The 25,183-nt window shown below is 44.8% G+C and overlaps 1 protein-coding gene across 1 annotated transcript in view; it reads left to right on the forward strand.

The window, feature by feature from the left end:
- Window positions 1-25,183, forward strand: part of ASCC3 (activating signal cointegrator 1 complex subunit 3) — a 677,124-nt gene that overhangs the window by 455,561 nt on the left and 196,380 nt on the right. Inside the window, exons 15-16 of the mRNA XM_066608127.1 lie at window positions 847-1,038; window positions 14,518-14,742. Of these exons, the coding sequence (XP_066464224.1) occupies window positions 847-1,038; window positions 14,518-14,742 (417 nt within the window). The remainder of the gene's footprint in view (window positions 1-846; window positions 1,039-14,517; window positions 14,743-25,183) is intronic.

Here is a 25,183-nt window from a genome sequence, read left to right on the forward strand (position 1 = left end):
CTGGAGACTGTACCATTTCTGTTACAGGGAAAACACTGCCATTACATTCTGTATTCACCTAAATAAGCTATAGGCTGCAAGTATACAGTCAGGAGGATGAGCTGTGATCTTCTCTATTATAGCTGTGTGACAGCAGCTAGGTGATCATCATCAGTTACTGTGATAGGAGTGTCTGTTTCTCCCTCTAAAGAGCTTGTATGGTACACTCTATGTAACATTGCAAAGGAGTTAAGCTGACAAAGAAACTAGTTTAAGAGTACATAAACCCAAATAAATCTGTGCTGGTCAGAATTGATATCACGTGATCACCTAAGGAAAAAGAGACCAGAAGTTTCAGATAGAAAGGAATGGCTAACCAAGGTAACACTAGCAACTTATATATACTGGGAGATAGCTACATAATGAATGATTATGTAAGTGTCTCCCAGTATATAGGAAATATTAATGACCTAAGGATAGGCCATCAATATTTAAACCTGGTATGTGAGACTGTATTCCTCCCAAGTGCCAATCATATGTCTCCAAGTTCATTTGTATGGCTTGTTTGTCATAATTTCATAATTTGACAGCATTGTGTGTATGAATTAAAGCGATAGAAGAAGCTTTTACATGAAGTCAGTGGTACAACATTAATACGTGGTAAGCATATTTAGCAGTAGCTAGGTATGGAACAAAGAGATGTCTGAATTTGCCATACTTTGTGTTTAGCTACAATGCAAACAATAGCAGTATTTAGAATATCAAAAGAAGGTGCCTTAGTTTTGTGATTGCATATTTTCACTACACATGAATGTCTTTTCATTATGAACTAATCAGTCATTTGCCAAATGCTTTTGTCTTCTACAGGTGCAAAGGTCTAGAAATAAGCAGCTAAGAGAGTTGTTTCCAGATGGATTTAGTATTCATCATGCAGGCATGCTGCGGCAAGATAGGAGTTTGGTGGAGAACCTCTTTTCTCAGGGACATATCAAAGTCCTGGTTTGTACAGCCACATTAGCCTGGGGTGTCAATCTTCCTGCTCACGCTGTTATCATTAAGGTAAGAGATTATTCTGCAGAACAGAATAACATTGTCTGCCGCTCATTCTGCAGTGGAAATTAGAACAATTGAAGCAGTGATACATTTTTGTTAATACGTCAAGGTTCTTTCCGGCACATATTCAGCTGTAATTTATAGCAGTTAGGGTTTTGCATAGTGTGGCCCCTCTCAGTATTCATCAGTGGATAACAAAGTCATATAATAAAACATTGCCCAGTATCTTGCTATTCCCCAGCTGCAGTAAGAGAAATCACCTGAAGCCAGACCTGGCAGTTCACTTCTGTACATGCACAGTCTGGGGAAAAGCAGTTTGCCGTGGGATGTGCACAATGCAAATGACCTGTTGGGTTAAACCTCTTGTGCTCAGTTTAATTGAATAGCAACCTACAACTTGTCTGCATGTAAAAAGACAAATAATGCCTTAGGAATTGCAGAATAGAGCATCAAAGGCTTAGAAGCAGCTCTGAAGCCTAAAATAAAAGCGCACCCTTGTTCTATTGCTAATATGACATTGGAAGGCACAAATGTAAATGTTAGAGTCTCTTCACACCTCTCTTTGGAGATTCCTTCAGGGAGTTCTGTCATAATTGTCATAAAAAAATAACTTAGCATGCTGTTCTACTTTTCCACTAAAATGCCAGACACCATGACGGAAACCCAGCAGAACCAGTTATAGTCAATGATTTCCAAGCGGGAATTTGAACCATAAATGCATGCAGAGACTGACGAGAATTATTCAGTGGTTCAATTTCTGCATGCAGCGATTGAACGATGAGCCGTTCAGTGTAAACAGCAGGCGTTCACTTGTGAATGGAGGCGGGTGTGCGTTCCACCTCCATGCCAGTAGCGCTGTGAGCAATGCCAGCGATACTCACTCCTGTGTAACAGCACAGGAACAAGCATCAGTGGGACAAGTGTCGGGCATCGTTAGCCAGACAGCTCATCCCATGTAAATGGACCATAAGGGTGAACACCCACTGGCGATAAGATATTCTTGCGATGCAAGGATTTTCAATGGTTTCATTCTCATTAGCGATGTTTTCACTGTAACCTTGCATCACAAAGAAGAATCTGTGATATCGCCCATTCTTTTCAATGGGGCCAACAGCAGGAACGCTAGCCTCATTGAAAACATAGGGAGTACGTTGCGCTCCCCTGACACAACTGTGACAGCTATGTCACAACTGTGGCAGAGGTCTGCGATGCTATCCCATTGCTTTAAATGGGACCAGCGCTGCTGAAAATCATGGCTAGCTGTAAAAAAAAAAAAAAAATTAACTTACCTAGAAGAGCCTTCCGACTCATCCCTCCAGCCCCGGCAGTCGTCTTCTGTGTTCTGGAGACTGGGGATTAAAAAATCCCCGCATCTAGAAAGCGCTGCCTCTGATTGGCTGAGCGCTGTGGAAAATCAGAGGCAGCGCCCAACCGCCATTGAATGACAGCTGAGTGCTGTCACTAATTGGCCACAGCGCTCAGTCAATCGTATCACCAGTGGGTGCTCACCCTAACTGTTTTTGCCGCCTTTTTTTTTTTTGCAGAGCTTTTATTTTTAATAAATGTGTTTATCTATTGTGACGACAGATAACAAAACGTGATCATGTTTATTCTGTCATGAAGGCCCCACAGGAATAGTCAGAAAAGCTAGAGCACATCAACAAAAGGAAAAAAAAATAAACAGAAATGTTAAGGTCCTTTTACACGCAAAGATAATCTTTCAAACAACTGAAATATTTAGCAATGTATTTGCATAAAGTGGTAATGGTCTTCAACACGTTATCATCTTTATTTGCATGTAAAAGTACCTCCAGGAGCTGTTTGCAGAGCCCAGTTTGTGTTTAAAGACACACGTAGCTGTGTAAACAGCTCCATTGTTCTGCTTGCAGCAGCTGGCAGATTGCATTGTTCTCTCCCAGCTAGTGTAAATATGCCAAGGAAGAGAACAGAGTGCAGTCTATTGAGAGATAAATGTGTATGTTTTATCTCTCAGTGGCTGAACGATGTATTGTAAGTTAACCTTAAAGTCATCGTTCAAACGAAAAGTGCGCAGTCCCTGTGTTTACATGTACTGAGTATCGCATATTTTTGACCGTTTGGACAAATTTTGAGTGATATTCGTTGCGTGTAAATGGGCCTTTAGACCCTTTTACACACAAAGATAATCTTTCAAGCAAATGAAAGATTTAGCAATCTATTTGCATAAAGTGTTAATGGCTATTAATGTCCATTAACACTTTATTATCTTCATTTGCATGTAAAGGAACCTCCATGAGTTTTTGAAGAACCCAGTGTGTGTTTAAACACACGGCCAGCTGTGCAAACAGCTGCCGACACATTCCATTGTTCACCTCCAGGCTAGTGTAAACATGAATGAAATGCATCCAAATGGAATGTATTTGCTCACTCTTTTAGGTGTGAATGATGGATCTTAAGTGAACTGAAATCCATCATTCAAACGAAAAGTGCACAATGCCCGCGTTTACATGTAACGATTGTAGCTCATTTCCGTCCGGTTGAACAAATTTTGAGAGATAATCGTTGCATGTACAAGGGCCTTTATTCAGCACCTTACAAGTGCTAGATTTTATGCTGGAAATAAGCCCAAGTAGTAGTAATCTTATAGCACCAGTACGTTACACAACACTTTACTATTCAGAGGGTACATGTCTAAGCAAAGCCTAGTAAACAATAGGAGTGAGGGCCCTGCTCCCAAGACCTTGCTATGAGGAAATACCCTGTAGAGGGTGATAAAAAAAGGTAAAAGTGCGTGTTTTGTACAATGCTTCAACCATCTTCATTAAAACTTTGGAGTACACACAAAGTTTCATAAGCCAGTCCCCTGGCCAGTATCTGTACAGTGCACCTAGTGATAAAATGCTCACAAATTAGGAAAGGGTGCAAGCTGTAGAGCAATTACTAGTGCTTTTACTGTGTAATAAGGCTGTGTTCACACGTAGTGGTTGTGGTGTGGTATGAACCAAATTTTTGTTGCAGCTTGGTCACAATTGTGTGATTATTTTAACACAGCAAAACTGAGGCAAAGCCACCTGCAGTTTTGCCAGTACAGTTTTTGACACATTTTTCAATGCACCCCCAACCAATACTGCATGAACATAAAAGATGTATTCCCCTCACGGCATTTCATGGCTCAGATGAGAAATCAGCTGGTTCCCGACCATCCCACCGGGTGTTATGGAAACTACTAAGGTGGCAGCTTGAAGCCATTTCAGTAAATCCGAAATAGTGTAGCACATCATGCATGCTATGCTGATTCCATGATATGGGAGTTGTGGAAGCAGTGGCGCACTGTGCTACATGGTATTTGCAGCTCTCATTACCTTCAGTGGGAGTTATGGAAACTGCATCATGCCGCCACTTCAGCTGTTTCTGTAACACCCGGCGAAGGGAAAGGGAACCAGCCCTGGGTTTCTTATCGGAGTCCTGAAACGGTGAGGTAGGACAACCCCCTTTAACCCGTTTAGGACCAGGCACTGTACATTTACGGCGCCTGGTCCTAGGCTTAAAGCATCCGCCGTATGTAACATTACGGCGGTGCTTTAAGCCTCCTGCCCTCTGCAATCAATCAGAGGCAAGAACAGGTTATCAGCTGTTAGTGACAGCTGATAACCCGGAGGAGAAGGCAGGAGGGGCATTTAACCCTTTCTGCCTTCTGCTTCCCTGAGTACACAGTGCTCAATGAAAATGCTGTGAAAAATTCTGCAGCATTTTCGCATCCAAAAAGCAGTCAAAATCTGCACGCTGTCTATTTTGAAGCAGCCTTGCCCATTTCTGCCACATGAAAACATATCCCAGCGGTAATAGTGATACACCCCCCACCCAGCGGCTCCAGCGATAATAGTGACCCCCCACAGCGGCCCCAGTGATAATAGTGACCCACCCCACAGCGGCCCCCATTACGATAGTGACATCCCACAGCGGCCCCCAGTAAGATAGCAACATCCCACAGCGGCCCACAGTAGGATAGCGACATCCCACAGCGGCCCCCAGTACGATAGCGACATACCACAGCGGCCCCCAGTACGATAGCGGCCCCCAGTGTAGTAGCGACACCCCACAGCGACCCCCAGTGTAGTAGCGACACCCCACAGCGGCCCCCAGTAATAATAGTTACACCCCACAGCAGCCCCCAGAATAAAAGCGACACCCCACAGCAGCCCCCAGAATAATAGCGACACACCACAACGGCCCCCAGAGTAATAGTGACACCCCACAGCGGCCCCCAGTATAATGGTAATACCCCACAGCGGCCCCCAGTGTAATAGTAATACCCCATAGTGGCTCCCAGTGTAATAATGACACTCCACAGCAGCCCCCAGTGTTATAGTGACACCCCACAGCTGCCCCCTGTATCATAGTGACATTCTCACCCCCCCTTCCCCGAGACCCATATACTTACCCCCTCCCCCTCGTGGAGGCTCCGCTTCTCCTCTGCCCAGCGTTGCTGCTGACACTGATCCCGACACACACTGTAACCGACGCCAACCAAAAATGTCGCTATAAGCGCCCTGTAATCCAAAACCACACATATTATATATCAAAACGTCCGAAACAAAATGAGGAATCCGTTCCCACACTTTATTTTAGTGTAAATATACTAATTAAAAAAATAACTAGGAATGTTAAAAAAAATCCTTTTTTTAGCTTTTTACGCCCAATAAAACTACAAAATGGGGGGAAAAAAAGTCATAAAAAAATAGTCCTATATTTCACGGAAAAAAAAACACAGCAAAAATAATTGTGATAGCTGTCTGGTTCTTGAGCTACAAAACAGCCTGGTCCTTAAGGGGTTAAAGAGCATTATATGCACAGTAATATCAGAATAATTGGATAATGCGCAAAGCGATGTCATGGTACAGGAAAAATCTACTCATTAAAGTTGTAGTGTATCAATTGTGTAAATCGATTTCACAGTACAGGGTAATGCAGAAGAATAGACACAGTGATGTCACTGTATAATGCACATTATAAAAACATAGCACACGAATAGTGCTCACAAAAAGGCTCACAATGTACCCTGTGACATCACAGTACAGATAGAAAAAAAATAAAGTAATGATGTCATATACAGGGATACTGGAAGAGAATAAGAGGTATATTGTGTGTAACTAGGGGCATAATTGTAATGGAATAGAGGACTCAGTCGCCGTGGAGCCTTAGGAGGCCCATAAGGCCTCTCTTTTCCATACAAGGGGACCAATACTATGAATGAAGCATTATACTGTAGTTGGGGCGCCCTGTTACAGTTTTTGCAATGGAACCCTTCAGCTTCAAGAAACGCCTCCGTACTAGACTCCATAATAAAACATAGAATTTACTCTTACATTGCTCTCTTCCTTCATTCAGTCAGCATTAAAGAGACTGTCATCAGATTGCTGTATGTCTATTACTGAGCACAGAGAGAGCTGCCAATGATTGGCTGGAGGGCAGGGTGGGTGGAGCTAGCCTGCAGCTCATGTATATCCAGGACTACTTCAGGTAGTCCTCTATGCATGTGCTGCTACTGAGTAAAAGGTAAGTTTCTCAAAATCTACTGCACTGATCTGCACAGCAGATATATCGGTGTAATCAGTGTGACTGTCACTATATTGTGCCGCTATCAGAGAGGGCTGTAAAAACATGGTGACAGTCTCTTTAACTACATCTTTGCTCAATGAGAGGATTTGCCACTAAAGCCCCATTTACACACACAGATGATCTCTCAAAATTCGTCAGAAACTGATAGTTTTGAGCAATCATTTTGCATTAGTTACTAATGGGCTAATCAGACCATTAGTAGCTAACTAGCTTCATTTGCATGTATTTAGAGAACAGCAGGTGGTCTGTTCTCTAAATACATCAGTATTGTTCTCCAGCTGGACAGCAGCTGAAAGAATGTTATCAGCGCTGCCCACGGAGAACTCAGCGTGTGGTCCATCTTATCAGGGATGACGGATTTTAAGCTGAGCTGAACTCAGTGAGGGACGAAAAGTGCACGGTAAGTGCACGATGGGCACACATTTACAAGCAACGATTATCCCTCAAAAGGTGGCTTTTGAGCGATAATTGTTGTGTAAAAAGGGCCCTTAGATGTTTAGCCCTGAGGCAGCTGCTATTCCTGTTACCCTGGTAGTTAAGTTTATGATAACAAGTCCATCCTGACTCTTTGAAAAAAAAATAATTGGGGAAATTTATTACAACTGGCATTTTATACAACAGTCTTAAATAGAGATGAGCGAACGTACTCGTCCGAGCTTGATATTTGTGCGAATATTAGGGTGTTCAGGATGCTCGTTACTCGTAACGAGTACCACGCGGTGTTCTGGTTACTTTCAGTTTCCTCTCTGAGACGTTAGCGCGCTTTTCTGGCCAATTGAAAGACAGGGAAGGCATTACAACTTCCCCCTGTGACGTTCAAGCCCTATACCACCCCCCTGCTGTGAGTGGCTGGGGCGATCAGATGTCACCCGAGTATAAAAGTCGGCCCCTCCCGCGGCTCGGCTCAGATGCCGTGTGAGTTAGTGAGGGAAAGTGCTGTTCTATTGGAGTTGCTGTAGGGAGAGTGTTTGTAGTGAGTTTAGGCTTCAAGAACCCCAACGGTCCTTCTTAGGGCCACATCTACGTGTGTGCAGGCTGCTGTTAGCAGTGGAAAATTTTTTTTTTTCTCAAAATCGGCAGTGCAGAGCATTGCACCCGGTATTAGGGACAGAAGTGGTGCTTAGGCAGGGAGAGTGTTAGGAGTGAGTGTAGCCTTCAAGAACCTCAACGGTCCTTTCTAGGGCCAAATTTAACCGTGTGCAGTACTGTGCTGGCTGCTGTTAGCAGTGTTGCATTTTTTTTTTTTTCAAAAAATCGTCTGTGCAGAGCATTGCACCCTCCATTGATACTACAGGGACAGAATTGTGTAGGCAGGGCCACAACACAGTTATTGTTCATTGAATATCCGCAGTGGGGCCTTCCCTTTGCAAAAAAGCGAAAAAATTATATTTGGCCTGCCTGTGTCAGTCCTAAGGTCTCCGTGTACGTGTGTGCTGCGTGGAGAACGTACAAAAATCAAACGCAACCAGCTACGCTTTACTGCAGGCTTGTGCCATTGTCTTTCCTGACTGGCAAATACCTGCTCTGCCAGAGTTAATAACTCTGCTACACTAAAGTTGTGTGACACTTTTTCAGGGCCACACCACCGTTATTAAACGTATTGTTCATTGAATATCCGCAGTGGGGCCTTCCCTTTGCAAAAAAGCGAAAAAATTATATTTGGCCTGCAGGCTTGCGCCAATTTATTTCCTGCCTGGGAAATCAAATCACTGGTAATACAGCATGCTGAGGGGTAGGGGTAGGCCTAGAGGACATGGACGCGGCCGAGGACGCGGAGGGCCAAGTGAGGGTGTGGGCACAGGCCGAGCTCCTGATCCAGGTGTGTCGCAGCCGACTGCTGCGCGATTAGGAGAGAGGCACGTTTCTGGCGTCCCCACATTCATCGCCCAATTAATGGGTCCACGCGGGAGACCTTTATTAGAAAATGAGCAGTGTGAGCAGGTCCTGTCCTGGATGGCAGAAAGTGCTTCGAGCAAGCTATCATCCACCCAGAGTTCTGCGCCGTCCAGTGCTGCAAATCCGAATCCTCTGTCTGCTGCTCCTCCTTCCTCCCAGCCTCCTCACTCCACTACAATGACACATGCTCAGGAGCGGGAACACTCCCAGGAACTTTTCTCGGGCCCCTGCTCAGATTGGGCAGCAGTGGTTCCTCTACCACCAGAGGAGTTTATCGTCACTGATGCCCAACCATTGGAAAGTTCCCGGGGTCCGGGGGATGAGGCTGGGGACTTCCGGCAACTGTCTCAAGACCTTTCAGTGGGTGAGGAGGACGATGACGATGAGACACAGTTGTCTTGCAGTGAGGTAGTAGTAAGGGCAGTAAGTCCGAGGGAGCAGCGCACAGAGGATTCGGAGGAAGAGCAGCAGGACGATGAGGTGACTGACCCCACCTGGTGTGCAACGCCTACACAGGACAGGTCTTCAGAGGGGGAGGCACGGGCAGCAGCAGGGCAGGTTGCAAGAGGCAGTGCGGTGGCCAGGGGTAGAGGCAGGGCCAGACCGAATAATCCACCAAGTGTTTCCCAAAGCGCCCCCTCGCGCCATGCCACCCTGCAGAGGCCGAGGTGCTCTAAGGTCTGGCAGTTTTTCACAGAGACGCCTGACGACCGACGAACAGTGGTGTGCAACCTTTGTCGCGCCAAGATCAGCCGGGGAGCCACCATCAACAGCCTGACCACCACCAGCATGCGCAGACATATGATGGCCAAGCACCCCACAAGGTGGGACGAAGGCCGTTCACCGCCTCCGGTTTGCACCGCTGCCTCTCCCCCTGTGCCCCAACCTGCCACTGAGATACAACCCCCCTCTCAGGACACAGGCACGACCGTCTCATGGCCTGCACCAACACCCTCACCTCCGCTGTCCTCGGCCCAATCCAGCAATGTCTCGCACCGCACCGTCCAGCCGTCGCTAGCGCAACTGTTGGAGCGCAAGCGCAAGTACGCCGCCACGCACCCGCACGCTCAATCGTTAACCGTCCACATAGCCAAATTTATCAGCCTTGAGATGCTGCCGTATAGGGTTGTGGAAACGGAGTCCTTCAAAGCTATGATGGCGGCGGCAGCCCCGCGCTACTCAGTTCCCAGTCGCCACTACTTTTCCCGATGTGCCGTCCCAGCCCTGCACGACCACGTCTCCCGCAACATTGTACGCGCCCTCACCAATGCGGTTAGTGGCAAGGTCCACTTAACTACGGACACGTGGACAACCACAGGCGGGCAGGGCCACTACATCTCCCTGACGGCACATTGGGTGAATTTAGTGGAGGCTGGGACAGAGTCAGAGCCTGGTACCACTCACGTCCTACCCACCCCCAGAATTGCGGGCCCCAGCTCGGTGGTGGTATGTTCGGCGGTGTATGCTTCTTCCACTAAAGCACCCTCCTCCTCCTCCTCAACCTCTGTCTCGCAATCTAGATGTGTCAGCAGCAGCAGGACGTCGCCAGCAGTCGGTGTCGCGCGGCGTGGCAGCACAGCGGTGGGCAAGCGTCAGCAGGCCGTGCTGAAACTACTCAGCTTAGGAGATAGGAGGCACACGGCCCACGAACTGCTGCAGGGTCTGACAGAGCAGACCGACCATTGGCTTGCGCCGCTGAGCCTCCAACCGGGCATGGTCGTGTGTGACAACGGCCGTAACCTGGTGGCGGCTCTGCAGCTCGGCAGCCTCACGCACGTGCCATGCCTAGCCCACGTCTTTAATTTGGTGGTTCAGCGCTTTCTGAAAAGCTACCCACGCTTGTCAGACCTGCTCGTAAAGGTGCGCCGTCTCTGCGCACATTTCCGCAAGTCCCACACGGACGCTGCCACCCTGCGCACCCTGCAACATCGGTTTAATCTGCCAGTGCACCGACTGCTGTGCGACGTGCCCACACGGTGGAACTCTACGCTCCACATGTTGGCTAGGCTCTATGAGCAGCGTAGAGCTATAGTGGAATACCAACTCTAACATGGGCGGCGCAGTGGGAGTCAGCCTCCTCAATTCTTTTCAGAAGAGTGGGCCTGGTTGGCAGACATCTGCCAGGTCCTTCGAAACTTTGAGGAGTCTACCCAGGTGGTGAGCGGCGATGCTGCAATCATTAGCATCACCATTCCTCTGCTATGCATCTTGAGAACTTCCCTGCAAACCATAAAGGCAGCCGCTTTGCGCTCGGAAACAGAGCCGAGGGAAGACAGTATGTCGCTGGATAGTCAGAGCACCCTCCTGTCTATATCTCAGCGCGTTCAGGAGGAGGAGGAGGAGCATGAGGAGGATGAGGAGGAGGGGGAAGAGACAGCTTGGCCCACTGCTGACCGTACCCATGCTGCTTGCCTGTCATCATTTCAGCGTGTATGGCCTGAGGAGGAGGAGGAGGAGGAGGATCCTGAAAGTGATCTTCCTAGTGCGGACAGCCATGTGTTGCGTACAGGTACCCTGGCACACATGGCTGACTTCATGTTAGGATGCCTTTCTCGTGACCCTCGCATTCAACGCATTCTGGCCACTACGGATTATTGGGTGTACACACTGCTCGACCCACGCTATAAGGAGAACCTTCCCACTCTCATTCCCGAAGAGGAAAGGGGTTCGAGAGTGTTGCTATACCACAGGACCCTGGCGGACAAGCTGATGGTAAAATTCCCATCCGACAGCGGTAGTGGCAGAAGGCGCAGTTCCGAGGGCCAGGTAGCAGGGGAGGTGCGTAGATCGAGCAGCATGTACAGCCCAGGCAGTGCAACAGTCTTTAAGGGCCTGGCCAGCTTTATGGCTCCCCAGCAAGACTGTGTCACCGCTCCCCAGTCAAGGCTGAGTCGGCGGGAGCACTGTAAAAGGATGGTGAGGGAGTACGTAGCCGATCGCACGACCATCCTCGGTGACGCTTCTGCCCCCTACAACTACTGGGTGTCGAAGCTGGACACGTGGCCTGAACTAGCGCTGTATGCCCTGGAGGTGCTTGCTTGCCCTGCGGCTAGCGTCTTGTCGGAGAGGGTGTTTAGTGCGGCTGGGGGAATCATCACAGATAAGCGTACCCGCCTGTCAACTGACAGTGCCGACAGGCTAACACTCATCAAGATGAACAAAGCCTGGATTTCCCCAGACTTCTCTTCTCCACCAGCGGACAGCAGCGATACGTAAGCAATACGTAGGCTGCACCCGCGGATGGAAGCTACGTTCTCTCTCACCATCCAAAACGGGGACATTTCTGCTTCATCAATCTGTGTCTAATATTCCTCCTCCTCCTCCTGCTCCTCCTCCTGAAACCTCACGTAATCACGCTGAACGGGCAATTTTTCTTAGGGCCACAAGGCTCACTCATAATTTTTCTAAACAATTTTTATATGTTTCAATGCTCTTAAAAGCGTTGAAACTTTAACTTGAACCAATTTTTCGTTAAACTGGGCTGCCTACAGGCCTAGTTACCACTTAAGCCACATTAACCAAAGCGATTAATGGGTTTCACCTGCCCTCTTGGTTGGCCATGGCCAATTTTTTTGATGTACATTAGTACTGTTGATTCAGCAATTTTTGTGGGCCCTCGCCTACAGTGTAATCAAATGAATTTTTAGCCCACCTGCATTACAGCTGACGTTACATCCGCTGTGTTGGGCAATGCAATGGGATATTTTTGTGTACCGCCGGTGGGTTCCAGGGAGCCACCCATGCTGTAGGTGCACACGGAGTCTAACCTACATGTGTCCACTTGTAAAGAACCCCAGTCAGACTGGGGCATGCAGTGTGGGCCGAAGCCCACCTGCATTAAGCACAACATTACTACCTCAGCTGTGTTGAGCAATGCAATGGGATATTTCTATGTACCGCCGGTGGCTTCCTGGCACCCACCCATGCTGTGGGTCCACAGGGAATTATAAATGCATCTGTTTCCACTTGTAAAGAACCCCAGTCTGACTGGGGCATGCAGTGTGGGCCGAAGCCCACCTGCATTAAGCACGACATTACTACCTCAGCTGTGTTGGGCAATGCAATGGGATATTTCTATGTACCGCCGGTGGCTTCCTGGCACCCACCCATGCTGTGGGTCCACAGGGAATTATAAATGCATCTGTTTCCACTTGTAAAGAACCCCAGTCTGACTGGGGCATGCAGTGTGGGCCGAAGCCCACCTGCATTAAGCACGACATTACTACCTCAGCTGTGTTGGGCAATGCAATGGGATATTTTTGTGTACCGCCGGTGGGTTCCAGGGAGCCACCCATGCTGTAGGTGCACACGGAGTTTAACCTACATGTGTCCACTTGTAAAGAACCCCAGTCAGACTGGGGCATGCAGTGTGGGCCGAAGCCCACCTGCATTAAGCACGACATTACTACCTCAGCTGTGTTGGGCAATGCAATGGGATATTTCTATGTACCGCCGGTGGCTTCCTGGCACCCACCCATGCTGTGGGTCCACAGGGAATTATAAATGCATCTGTTTCCACTTGTAAAGAACCCCAGGCTGACTGGGGCATGCAGTGTGGGCCGAAGCCCACCTGCATTAAGCACGACATTACTACCTCAGCTGTGTTGGGCAATGCAATGGGATATTTTTGTGTATCGCCGGTGGGTTCCAGGGAGCCACCCATGCTGTCGGTCGACAGGGACTTCACAATAGGGAGTTGTACCTGCCTGTGTCTATGAATTAAAAAGCCCGGTCTGACTGGGGCACGCAGAGACACCTTGACAGAATGAATAGTGTGTGGCACATAGGTTCCCCATTGCTATGCCCACGTGTGCAGCTCCTGATGGCGGTGGCACAGGATTCTATTTCTCATTGCTTCTGTACAGCATTGTGGGCTATCGCCCCGCCCCTTTTAAAGAGGGTCGCTGCCTAGCCGTGCCAACCCTCTGCAGTGTGTGCCTGCGGTTCCTCGTCATGGCAGACGCACTTCTAAATAGACATGAGGGTGGTGTGGCATGAGGGCAGCTGAAGGCTGCGCAGGGACAGTTTGTTGTGTGCTGTGGACACTGCGTCGTGGGGGGGGGTTGGGCAGCATGTAACCCAGGAGAAGTGGCAGCGGAGTGTCATGCAGGCAGTGATTGTGCTTTGTTGGAGATAGTGTGGTGCTTAGCTAAGGTATGCCATGCTAATGAGGGCTTTTCAGAAGTAAAAGTTGTTGGGAGGGGGGGGGCCCACTCTTGCCGCTATTGTGGCTTAATAGTGGGACCTGTGAACTTGAGATGCAGCCCAACACGTAGCCCCTCGCCTGCCCTATCCGTTGCTGTGTCGTTCCCATCACTTTCTTGAATTGCCCAGATTTTCACACATGAAAACCTTAGCGAGCATCGGCGAAATACAAAAATGCTCTGGTCGCCCATTGATTTCAATGGGGTTCGTTATTCGAAACGAACCCTCGAGCATCGCGAAAAGTTCGTTCCGAGTAACGAGCACCCGAGCATTTTGGTGCTCGCTCATCTCTAGTCTTAAACTGAAGTTCGTTGGAGTAAAATATGCCAAATTTATTAACTAGAAAACACCCTTTTAATCAATTTGCATACATTATCCTGGGCTGTCCTGAAGCCAGAAAATAGAATATACGCCTGCTTTGAACAGGCATAGATTTTTGCCATTTTTTTAGCTTGAAAAATAAATTTGCTGGGCTGCTGTTGGCAAGGCCCTCCCAGTAAACTCTGTCCTTTTTCTCTTGTTTTCTAGAGTAGAGATATGCATATTTTAGTGCACAAATAGCAAGTTCCAAAATTTGCTACTTTCTTTTGCGCAAAAACACTGATGCAATCCCCTTGAGATGAGTAAACAGACTGTCATGAAAAGACTGTCTGCTGCGGTGTCTTAATTATGTAGGTAATGTACAAACCAGCAGTGGAAACAAGACTCTAGTAGTGTATCTAACGTGACTACATCCATATAGTGCTGCTGTGTTTTACCGTTCTAACTTTTACCTTTTTCATACAGGGGACACAAATATATGATGCTAAGAGGGGCTCATTTGTGGATCTGGGAATTCTAGATGTAATGCAGATCTTCGGACGAGCTGGACGACCACAGTTTGATAAATTTGGAGAAGGTACCATCATTACAACCCATGATAAACTCAGCCACTACCTCAGCCTGCTTACACAGCAAAATCCGATTGAAAGTCAGTTTCTTGAAAGCCTTTCAGACAATTTGAATGCAGAGGTAAATGCAGCAACTAACCTTTTTATTTTTATATTTTGGCTACAAAAAAAAAAAACAATTTAAAGGAGTTTTCTAATTGGCATACAACTTTTTTTCCTCAACTTTGCTTCTTGTAATCAAGAATATTTGTAACAAACGCTTCCCAATTTCTATCCCAATTGATATCTTTTCCACCTGGTCATGTGTTCCTGCCCGCTGTAACTTTCCGTTGTTCTTCTGACATCAGGACTTATAGGCTTCTTCTGGCCCCATCCATCTTGCTGTGACATTACTAGACATGTAAATTACTTGGGTGGAGGTACGAGATGCTATATTTTCATTCTGAACATGAGGTGTTCAACCTCTATTAGTCGTAACCAATCATAGCGAGTTTGCGACATGAGTCCTCAATACATCACTGTTACGTTGAGAAGTGGAATGGATGGGCCTGAGTTGTAGAGAGGAAAGGAGCAGTATGGTTCTTGCACTGGCAGAGAAGCCAGCGTAAAGTATCCTTGCAACAGAGATCAGGAGGAACTGGAAATAGTCACAGATAGAAGACATGGCTGTGAATAAGCCTAGGAAGTGATTGTGTATTTGAGAGGACCGTAAGAGAGAAGGTAATGATATTTCTGGGGCATTGTGGGCACTCAAGAGTCTCTTCAGACCCAGTTTGAAAATATAATTTTTCAGTCAGAAAACCCCTTTAAAGTCCCAGTAAATTGTAATAGTAGCATCACTTACTATGATAGCTTTTTCTTCCCTGATTCTGTAAAATCACACAAGGGGTGCTAAATTTTAAATAGAATAACATTATGCTGATGCAAGGGAAATAACGAATTTATGAGCAAGGGGCATGCTTAGGATGCACTATCACCAAACAAGGTAATTGCTATCCCTAAGCTAGGCACTAGATATGAGCGAACGTACTCGTTTAGGGCTATTTCACAATCGAGCATTGCTTTTTTCGAGTAACTGCCTACTCGGGTGAAAAGTTTCAGGGGGCGCTGGGGGGTGGGGGCGGCGTGGTGAAGCAGGGGGTAGCAGTGGAGAACAGGGGGGAGCTCTCTCTCTCTCCCCCCCCCCCCCCCTCTGCAACCCCCCGCTCACCCCCTTTAAGCAAGGTTCCACCCTTCATTAATCTCCGGCCAAAAATATTTCAGGAGCCCTTCCCTGAGAGTGTGTGTGTTTCCTCTGATCAATTAAGGCTCGTGCAGCCATCTAGGAGGCAATATGGTGGCGCATGAAGTCCCTTGCAACTCACTATACCTCATGTTGCCATACCATGCTCTGTTGAACATTCCAACAGCTCAGTTTTTTCCATATGAAATCAGAAATACATTGAGGTCCCATATACCTGTGTAGGTGCACTATTATGGTTCCATACAAAGTAGACCAAATTCAAAATAGAATTACTATGAATATTAGGAATAAAGTTTCAGTAATGGAAGAAGATATTGTAAAAGGAGGTAGTTGCATCTTTAGCGAGCTAAAAGGCATCCTATGCTTACTATTAACTTATATGAAGGAATTACATATACATCACTGGATGGTAGAGCAGGGCAGTGGGCAAAGCACTGTCAATTCCTCCTAGTTGTGCTGCTAGTCACCCAGCATAATTCAGCCTTTTATTTACATACGACACTCTTAGGCTAATTTTACAGGGGTGAGTGTGATATCAGGCTGTGATATTGTACTCGCCAATGTGCAATGTCCCCACGGATGCAAAATGTGGGGGAAGTAGCGATCCTCTGCTGCATCTATTAGCTGCAACGGAGGATTGCGGAGTGTTTCCCATTGTTTTCAATGGCTAAACCTCACATCTCACTTGTGTGCACCTCCCATGTCATGTGATGCTGTGTCGGCCACATTGAAAACACTCGTGTCTATGACTCCATTCAAAAGAGGTCATATTCATGTGAGATTTGTGTGTAATTCATCAACATAGGTGGTAACAAGATTCAAGCAAGATTCATTTTCCTCTATCTTTCAATGGGGAAGTTGGAGGGAATCTGATAAGAAAATTCTTTGCAGTTTTCAATCAGTTGTGCCATTTATTGTAGTTTTTTTTTATATCAAAGATAGGTCCAGCATTAATCCTAGATGTCTTTAACCGCTTGGCCTACTGGAAACTAGTGTTGCCACTGAGTAAAAAAATGATGCCCATGATTTTAATCTATAGGAGCTTTTGCAGATTATTGTGATTGTAATAAACATTTTACAGTTCCAATAAATGTTGCTAATCCTTAAAGGGAACCTGTCACTAGAGAGTTTGTTTTAAAACCGCCAGCACAGAGTAATGGAGCATTACACAAGCAGTCCACATAAGAATGCACCCAAAACAATCTACTTAGCAGTAATTGGAAAACTTATTTTATATTTTGGGCGCCCAGTATGTAAATGCGCTTCCTCAAGTCAGAGGCGGCATCATCAGCCCTATGAGTCAGCGTGGCACAGATAAAGCCTGGCCTCTTCTCTCTCTAGCTGCCACCCCTGTGTGAGAACGCCAGCCCTCTTAGTGCTAAAGTCTTGTGCACACACTCGGCCTGCTGCATCTTTTCGCACAGGTGCAGTCCGCTGCTGACATCGGTGTTTATACCCCACTTCACAGTAGATGTGGCTGGAGGGACACACAGTGTACGCATGAGACTTCAGTGCTAGGAGCGCTGGCATTTCCATACAGGGGTGCCGGCAAGAGGGAGGAGAGGCCAGGCTTTACCTGTGACAGGCTGACTGATAGGGCCGATGACGCCGACTCTTTGACTTGAGGAAGTACATTTATATACTGGGCATACAAAATGTAAGGTAAGATTTCCAGTTACTGCTAAATGGCTTTTCTTCCAGTGCAAGCATGTGTAATGCTCCATTACACTGTGAGGGCGGTTTTAAAACACATTCTCTGGTGACAGGTCCCCTTTAAATGTTAGTGTCTGATCTATAGACCTATATAATCTGTACAACTCATTATGCTTTTCCAATGTGTCCATAAAAATGTAGGTTGTCCACAAAAGAATAAATTGGGTTAAAACCTGCCATATGGCTGATAGGTTTACTGCACTTTGTAAGGTGGGATTCGGGGGCAGCAGCTCGCACTTGGAGTGCTGATGAAATGAAACCTCAAAGCAGGATAAATATTACTCTTGTGTATCTTCAGGTGGCTTCACATCTACGCTCTCGGTTTTGCTTTCCTCCTCCATTCAGGGAGCAGGAAAAGGGAATCCCCGTGGCCAAGTGTCTCAGCGTTAGCCCAGAACTGAACGGACCCCATTGACTATAATGAGATGTGTTTTCTTTGCACTCAGCTGCCCGGCTTTTAGCTGGAAGAAAAAGGGGCTGCATGCACATACCTTTGGGTTGCGTGCATACATAGCGGATTTGGTGCTGATTTTTTGCGGTGGAAAATATGTGCCAAATCATCTGCGACATTTGGGTCAGATTTTGATTTGGATCTGCAGCAGATTTCACTTTTTCAATTGAAGGAATGAAGTCCGCTGCAGATCCAGAGTGCGGATTTTGACATTCTCCGACATTCTCCGTTGCAGAAAATCCGCACCAGATCCACTGTGTACCATATGTGCACACCATTAGGGCTCATTCACATGACCGTGATTTTGGCGAGTATTATACACGTAATGCATGGCCACATGACATATGGTAAATGGAGTCAATGAAAGTACGTGGACTTACATTGATCTGTTCACATCAGCGTGTAAACACTGCGTGTTAAGGATCACGGCATGCTCTATTTCACCGCGTATCATGCAGCATGAGCCCTATTATTTTCTATAGGTGGTATATGCAACACTGTCCATATGCAATACATTGCGCACGAGTGACTATACATATGCAACACCACTATCTAACAGAGCAGGGAATTAAAAAAAAAAAGACGCAAGTCACGTTGTGCATTACTGCGTGTGTGAGATATGCTGTCACGCCATACACGGCGGTAGCCAGCTCACGCAGACTAGTAGAACACGGCTGCGTTAATGAGCACCTAAGCGTGATTAAGCAACAGTTCTTGAGACTTTTCTAGTTTTTGGTGTGGAATTTGAGGCAGAGTTTTTCAGCTACCAAAAATCTGTACCAAATCTGCCACACACAACTACACCCCTAGGGTGGTCTCACACACAAGGTTTTGTGGTAATTCATACAGTTTTTTCAGTCAAAGCTAGAAGTTATTCCAACTTCAGCCATTTCAGGCTCCTAGTCACTAAATGTAAAGTATAATAATATTCACACACCTATAGTTGTGATAAAGTACAGGATTGTATTTTCATTATTAATACACTTCTGAGATTTCATTATTCATTCTAAAAGGTGTCAATGTCCATGCGATAAATTACAAAATGGACTATAGTCTTGTTCACATGCAGATATCCTGTGTGACCACACGATGGTGCCAAATACTTGAGATTTAATTTAGTGTTTTGCCACCAGATGGCATTCCGAGACCAAATATGCAATGATCTCCGTTACATTTCTGTCAGCAAGAAGAATGTATAGATGATCTTGTTCAGGGTGTTTTTTTAAGTGGCTTGATCTGCTGAAAGAATTACACTGTGAAAATGATTTCAGAGTCTCTGCTTAAAACAACTATAAAAAATCAACAAATGTAGCTTAACGCCTTGACTGATTTAAGATTTTAGCAAGTTCTTTAGTTTCCAAGCAGTGCAACCTGTTGATTCACATTAAGACCCTATATGCAAGCTGATCTCATTTTAAAATTGTGCGTCTCCTGCTACCTTTACATGGCCGCAGATAGATAGGTTCCTCACTGACTGAGCTGTTCCAATATGTTGCATCATGTGGGCCAGAAAATATAAAGTATATAACAACATGGAACAGCATTTCCAGGTCTGCATAAATTAGCTTTAATCGTTGAATTGGGAATTTTTACAACTTCCACGCTTTCATTCCTCACCAACATCCAAATCTCTCACTGCCTCAATTGACTAAAATTTTTTATTTGCAGAGAAAACTACGGCCGCTCTCACATATGTATTCATAAAATGCCACGTTTGGAAGTGTTTTTTTTTTAACACACGCCATCATTGTGATAAGGGGCATTAAAAAATGCTAAAATACACAAAAATAGAGTAAACGTGCATTTGAAACACAGTAGGAAGCGGGCTGTCTGAGAGCGGCCTAAGACTGTACTCACATGGGCATCCAACATTTCATTCAAGTCTTCAGTTGGCAGTTATGTCACTTTTTTAATGGCGAGTATAGCGCAGCACGCAACTTTATTATTGCAGTCATACAACAGAAGTCTCAACAGAACCTCAGCAGACCCCATTTTAAGTCTATGAGGTGCGTCAGAAACCATTTAACATGTATCAAGATTGGGATTATTGGGATTATTCATCCTGGGAAAAAGACGGTTAAGGGGTGACCAAATAACTATGTACAATACAGGGATTTCTTCCATGATCTGTTTATACCCAGCACTGCAACGGTAACAAGAGGGCATCCGCTACATTTAGAGGAAAGCAGGTTTCATCACCAACATAGAACAGGGTTCTTTACTGTAAGAGCTGTGAGACAGTGGAACTCTCTGCCTGAGGACGTGGTGATGGCAAAATCAATAGAGGGGCTTAAGAGGGGACTAGATGCCTTTCTAGAGCGCTATGATATTACTGGATATAAACGGTAAATAACCAGAGGGGTTGTTGGTCTGGGTCTTGGAGTCAAGTAGGAACTTTCAAATGTTGATCCAGGGATTATTCTGACTGCCATTATGGGGATCAAATTTTTTCCGCCAGAATGAGGGTAAATTGGCTCCTGCCTCATTTATTTATTTTTTTGCTTTCCACTGTATCAACAAGGGGGGTTGAAACAGGCTGAACTAGATGGACATTGTCTTCTTTCAGCCTAACATACTATGTTAGCATAGTTGTAAAATAGAGACAAATGCTCCTCATGGCTGAGTTTGCTGGAATTTTATTACCGTATATACCGGCGTATAAGACGACTTTTGAACCCCGAAAAATCTGCTCTGAAGTCGGGGGTCGTCTTATGCGCCGGTAATACAAAAAAAAAAAGTGTAAAAAAAAAAAATCATTACTCACCTCCCCCGGCGTTCTGTCGCGCTCCGGCAGGATGTCATTGAATAGTGTGATTGGCTGAAGCCACGTGCGCCTTCAGCCAATCACAGCCATTCAATGCTGTCATTGAATGGCTGTAACTGGCTGACGGCGTGTGTATTAGCTTTCTGGAGGCGGGGATTTCAAGCCCCGCATTCAGAAAGCTATGCTGCGCCGGGGACGAGGAGCGAGCGACATCCTGCCGGAGCGCGACAGAACGCCGGGGGAGGTGAGTAATGATTTTTTTTTTTTACACTATATTACCGGCGTATAAGGTGAAAGTTGGGGGGTCGTCTTATACGCCCCGTCGCCTTATACGCCGGTATATACGGTAAATCTAGACAATCTTATTGAATGTATCTCTTAGAGGATTGCCTAGTTTGAATACAAGTATAACAAACACTATGAGGCTGTATTAGATTGCAGGAGTTTTGAGCATTTTATGTAAATAAAAACAGTATATTCACTGACAGGACAGCAAGCAGACATCTTGAAAGTCATGCGGTTTCTAAGTACAAATATTTTAGAAAGCTGTAAGAGATATCTTGTTGATGCTTTATTTACATCAGTCTAATTCTTTGTATGTTTAGCTTTGATAGGTATATGTAAAGGCTTAATTTATAACTCGTTTTAAAATCTTAATTTTCTCTAAGACCCCATTTACACTGACAGATGATCGCTCAAAAGTCGCTCAAGAAACACTTTGAGTGACAGTTTTGAGTGATCATCTTTGCATACCTTATAGTAGCTAAGTAGCTACTATACAGTTATACAGCCGCGTTCACTAATAGAACAATACAGCTGTTTTGCATAAGCAAACAGCTGTATTGTTCTGCACGCTTACAGCCCGTGCCCTCCTGTGAATTTGCAGCAGTACACAGGCACAAAGACTCTTATCTGCGCTGATAACAGCTGATCACTCGATTCAAGAAAACTTAGTGAGCGATCAACGACTCGTGCATGAAAACTGCACGATGTCAGTGCATTTAGATGCAACGAGAATTGCTGAAAAGACGGCTTTGAGCTATTTCTAAGCGATTCTCGTTCTGTCTAAATAGGACATTAATATATGATTTTGTACCCAATTCACATTCCTCTTTAAATTTGCATGTTTACAATTGTCTTGGTAATTGCAGTATGCTAACCCAGATATCTGGATGCTTGTGGTTTTCCTTATGCGTTAGGTAGGAATTGTGCAGTTTATAAAAGACCCCCTTAATGCAAATTTTTTTTCAGCAGTTTTAAACACTTAAAAAACACCATAAATTTGCCATGTTTTTCATGCCATTTTTTTTAAAATTCTGTAATGGCTAAAACATGCCTGAATTTTAAAACTCCCTACACTCTTCTGGTGCTCTTTTCTGTATTGCTCTCCAAAAGGCCAATTTTTACCCCAACCGCTCTAACTCAAGTTGATTGCCTCTCATCTCGCCAACTAGGACTCTACTGAGCACTGATGAAGTGTAGCTACCCCAAAACATCTCTTTTGTATACAATGTATATTCTGGTTAGGCTTGCATCTTAGTTCTGTTGCAAGCCCTGTTAAAAGTTTTAATAGGCGGCACTGTGGAGCCATTATTCCATCTCTCATTTTCATAGGTTTTTTTTTGGAGGTAGTATTGCATGGCCCATAAGATTCCCCGCACCCTTGTAAAGTTCTCTCCTGCGGTATTCTCCACAAAGAGAAACATTGTCTATCTTCTCTCCCACCCTGCCACCCTCGCGGTGCTCTGCACAAGGAAAAATATTACCCCCACCCCAGCTTGGGGTGCTGAAGAGAAGCATATTATAAAGTTACTTAGATGAAGCAGGATTTCTAGGGCATGCTGTGTTTTGAAAAAAAAATTCTGCAAATCCAAACAAATGCCACAATAGTCCCAAAAACTAAAATGCTGTCTATGTAGACATTTCTGTATTTCACTTTAAATTTTAACGTAATATCTGTCCACTGAGTTTTTCAGAAAACAATACAGCGCTGAAATTGCCGCAAAATACTATGCATGATTTCAACTATTTGGGCATTTCAGTGGATGCTTGTTTTCTCCTAATGACCAGTTTTTAGTTTTACCCTTGTAAATCACATGTGAATGTAAGGTGCCACAGTCACCACCAGACACAAGCTTTAAATAAGGGCACCTATCAGTTAATCGTACAGCAAGTTTCCGGGCTGAGTGTGTGAATCCGTGAAAACACGGCAGTGAGCATATTCACTGGTATATTGTAAAACAGCATACTTTAGCTTTTTATATCCCTAATCACTCTTCGTGGCCATGGAACAGAGTGACACCAGAAGGCATAGGGGGAGGTCACTGACCATCATCCTTTTTCCAGGTTGGATGTTCTATTTATTATTTTTAGGAATTAGTTTATAGGCTATAATATTGTGTCACTTATTTTCACCTTTTGCAGTGACTAGAAAGCTTGTTGTCAGCCTTTACCAGTTTGTTGGCACTTTCTCTGGATATACATATGGTTAATTTTTTCGGTTTCCTCTATTTGATATGTGTATGGTATTTCAACTTAAACCAGAAAAAGTTTTACATGAATCAGTGATACTAAGTATCTGCCTTATCGGCAGCTAATTGACTGTACGAGTATCTAGGTTATAACTAATTATGAATGGAATCTTTGTAATTGAGTAGGTGGTATACAATGTGGATGACCTGGGAAATGTAATTGTCAGAAATAGCTGAGATCTATCACCCATGAGTATATAAATATCTCCTTTAGGATATAAAATGTGAACAATTCTGGCCATATCTTTTATGTTTGAAATACACATATGGCCAGTGAAGAGTTCTCTTTTTACAACTGTCTTTAGAGAGGAGTAGATGGGATAGAGTGAATGTGACCCTGTTGCAACTTGACATGTTTCATGTTGGCTCTCAAAAGTTTTAAAGACCTCCTGATTTTGAGCTGGTTACAGATGAGCTATTAACCATTTGTTTTTATTTGCCACTTTCATGTTGCACTTTCCTGGCCATATCTGGAGATAGCATTAAGGGAAAGGTTTCCATTATTTTTATGTGTAACAGTTGTGGAAAATGTTGGCAGACTTAGCAAGTCATTTGGAGAAATAAAGAAGTCTATCTGCTGATATACGATGTCTTCTACTTTCAGTTGGTGCTTTAAAAGGGATAAATGGGAAACATACTGCTGGCATTGTAACCACTTTGGGATCTTAGAAGTGCAACACAAATCCACAGCAGGATTCCCATGTAACGTAAAGCCCAGGTAGATAAATGCAGATGAACGTATTATTTCAGTGGCTTGTTATTCAAAATACACACTAATACATGAATATAGCCAGTTTTCTACCAAAGGCTTTTATTTGCCCCAGAGGTCAGATTATTCCAAATATAATGTGCTGAAAATCATCACCATTGTGATGCATTCTCAAGTGAATATATAACTGAACACTAAGTGCCACTTCTCAAGGACCTTACAAGGTCTAGCCTATTTTGACCATTTTTTAAATGGTTATCCGCATCTAATAATGTTATGGTATAATATATTTTTAGAGTTGGAGTTACTGCCAGCCCCAAGAACAAAGTGTTTGATGCTCTTTTAGTTTCTTTCCCTTTACTATAGTACTCTCATTCAGCCGGTGAACAGAAACTTGCAACATAGTATCATTCAAGTGATCATGGGGGTCTGGCAGTCAGCTCACCACCAGTCAAAAAGAGATAGCATATTCACGTGTAATATTGTATTATAAGTGTAACTATAGGGTATATCTTCCCCTCACACAAATTAAGCCAAGACTGGCCAACAGGATTCGATAGGGCTCTTTTGTCTTGGCAATCAATGGGGTCATGGATTTACAGAATTACTCAGTATCTTTCAGTGTGACACCTCAGAAGATGTCACATTTCCAGCAGGTAAGTTTGTCAACTTGTGCTTGGCTTGATGTGCCCATATGCTATTATTGTGACAACAGGTCTGCCACACAAGCTTAAACAACAGGAGTCCTATCTGTTGAAGGATGTAGTATGTGCGAATTGTCTATCCTTGTTTGCTACACTCACTAATGATTTTCAGACTGTCTGTGAGCACAACAACAACACAAGAAATTAGGTTTGGAGCCTTATCATTTTAATGGTTTTCCTAACCAAGTGGATGCTTTCAAGCTATTCACAACGCCACCACAGCGTTTAGAACACTATTAATAACAAGTGTTACAAATTTGGTTTTTCCTCTTCAATTCCAAAAATTTTATTGGATTTTTTATAATTAAGGTTACAAATTCTGTAACTGTGTATACGGCCTTACATCTTATATGCCAGTGTATATAGTTATGTAGAGTCTGTAGATTTAAAAATGTAAGTATAAAGCACTTATTTATCACTGTGCGTATTATATTTCACTAATGAGGT

Source organism: Eleutherodactylus coqui, chromosome 1 (assembly GCF_035609145.1).
Source record: "Eleutherodactylus coqui strain aEleCoq1 chromosome 1, aEleCoq1.hap1, whole genome shotgun sequence".
Lineage (NCBI taxonomy): Eukaryota > Metazoa > Chordata > Amphibia > Anura > Eleutherodactylidae > Eleutherodactylus > Eleutherodactylus coqui.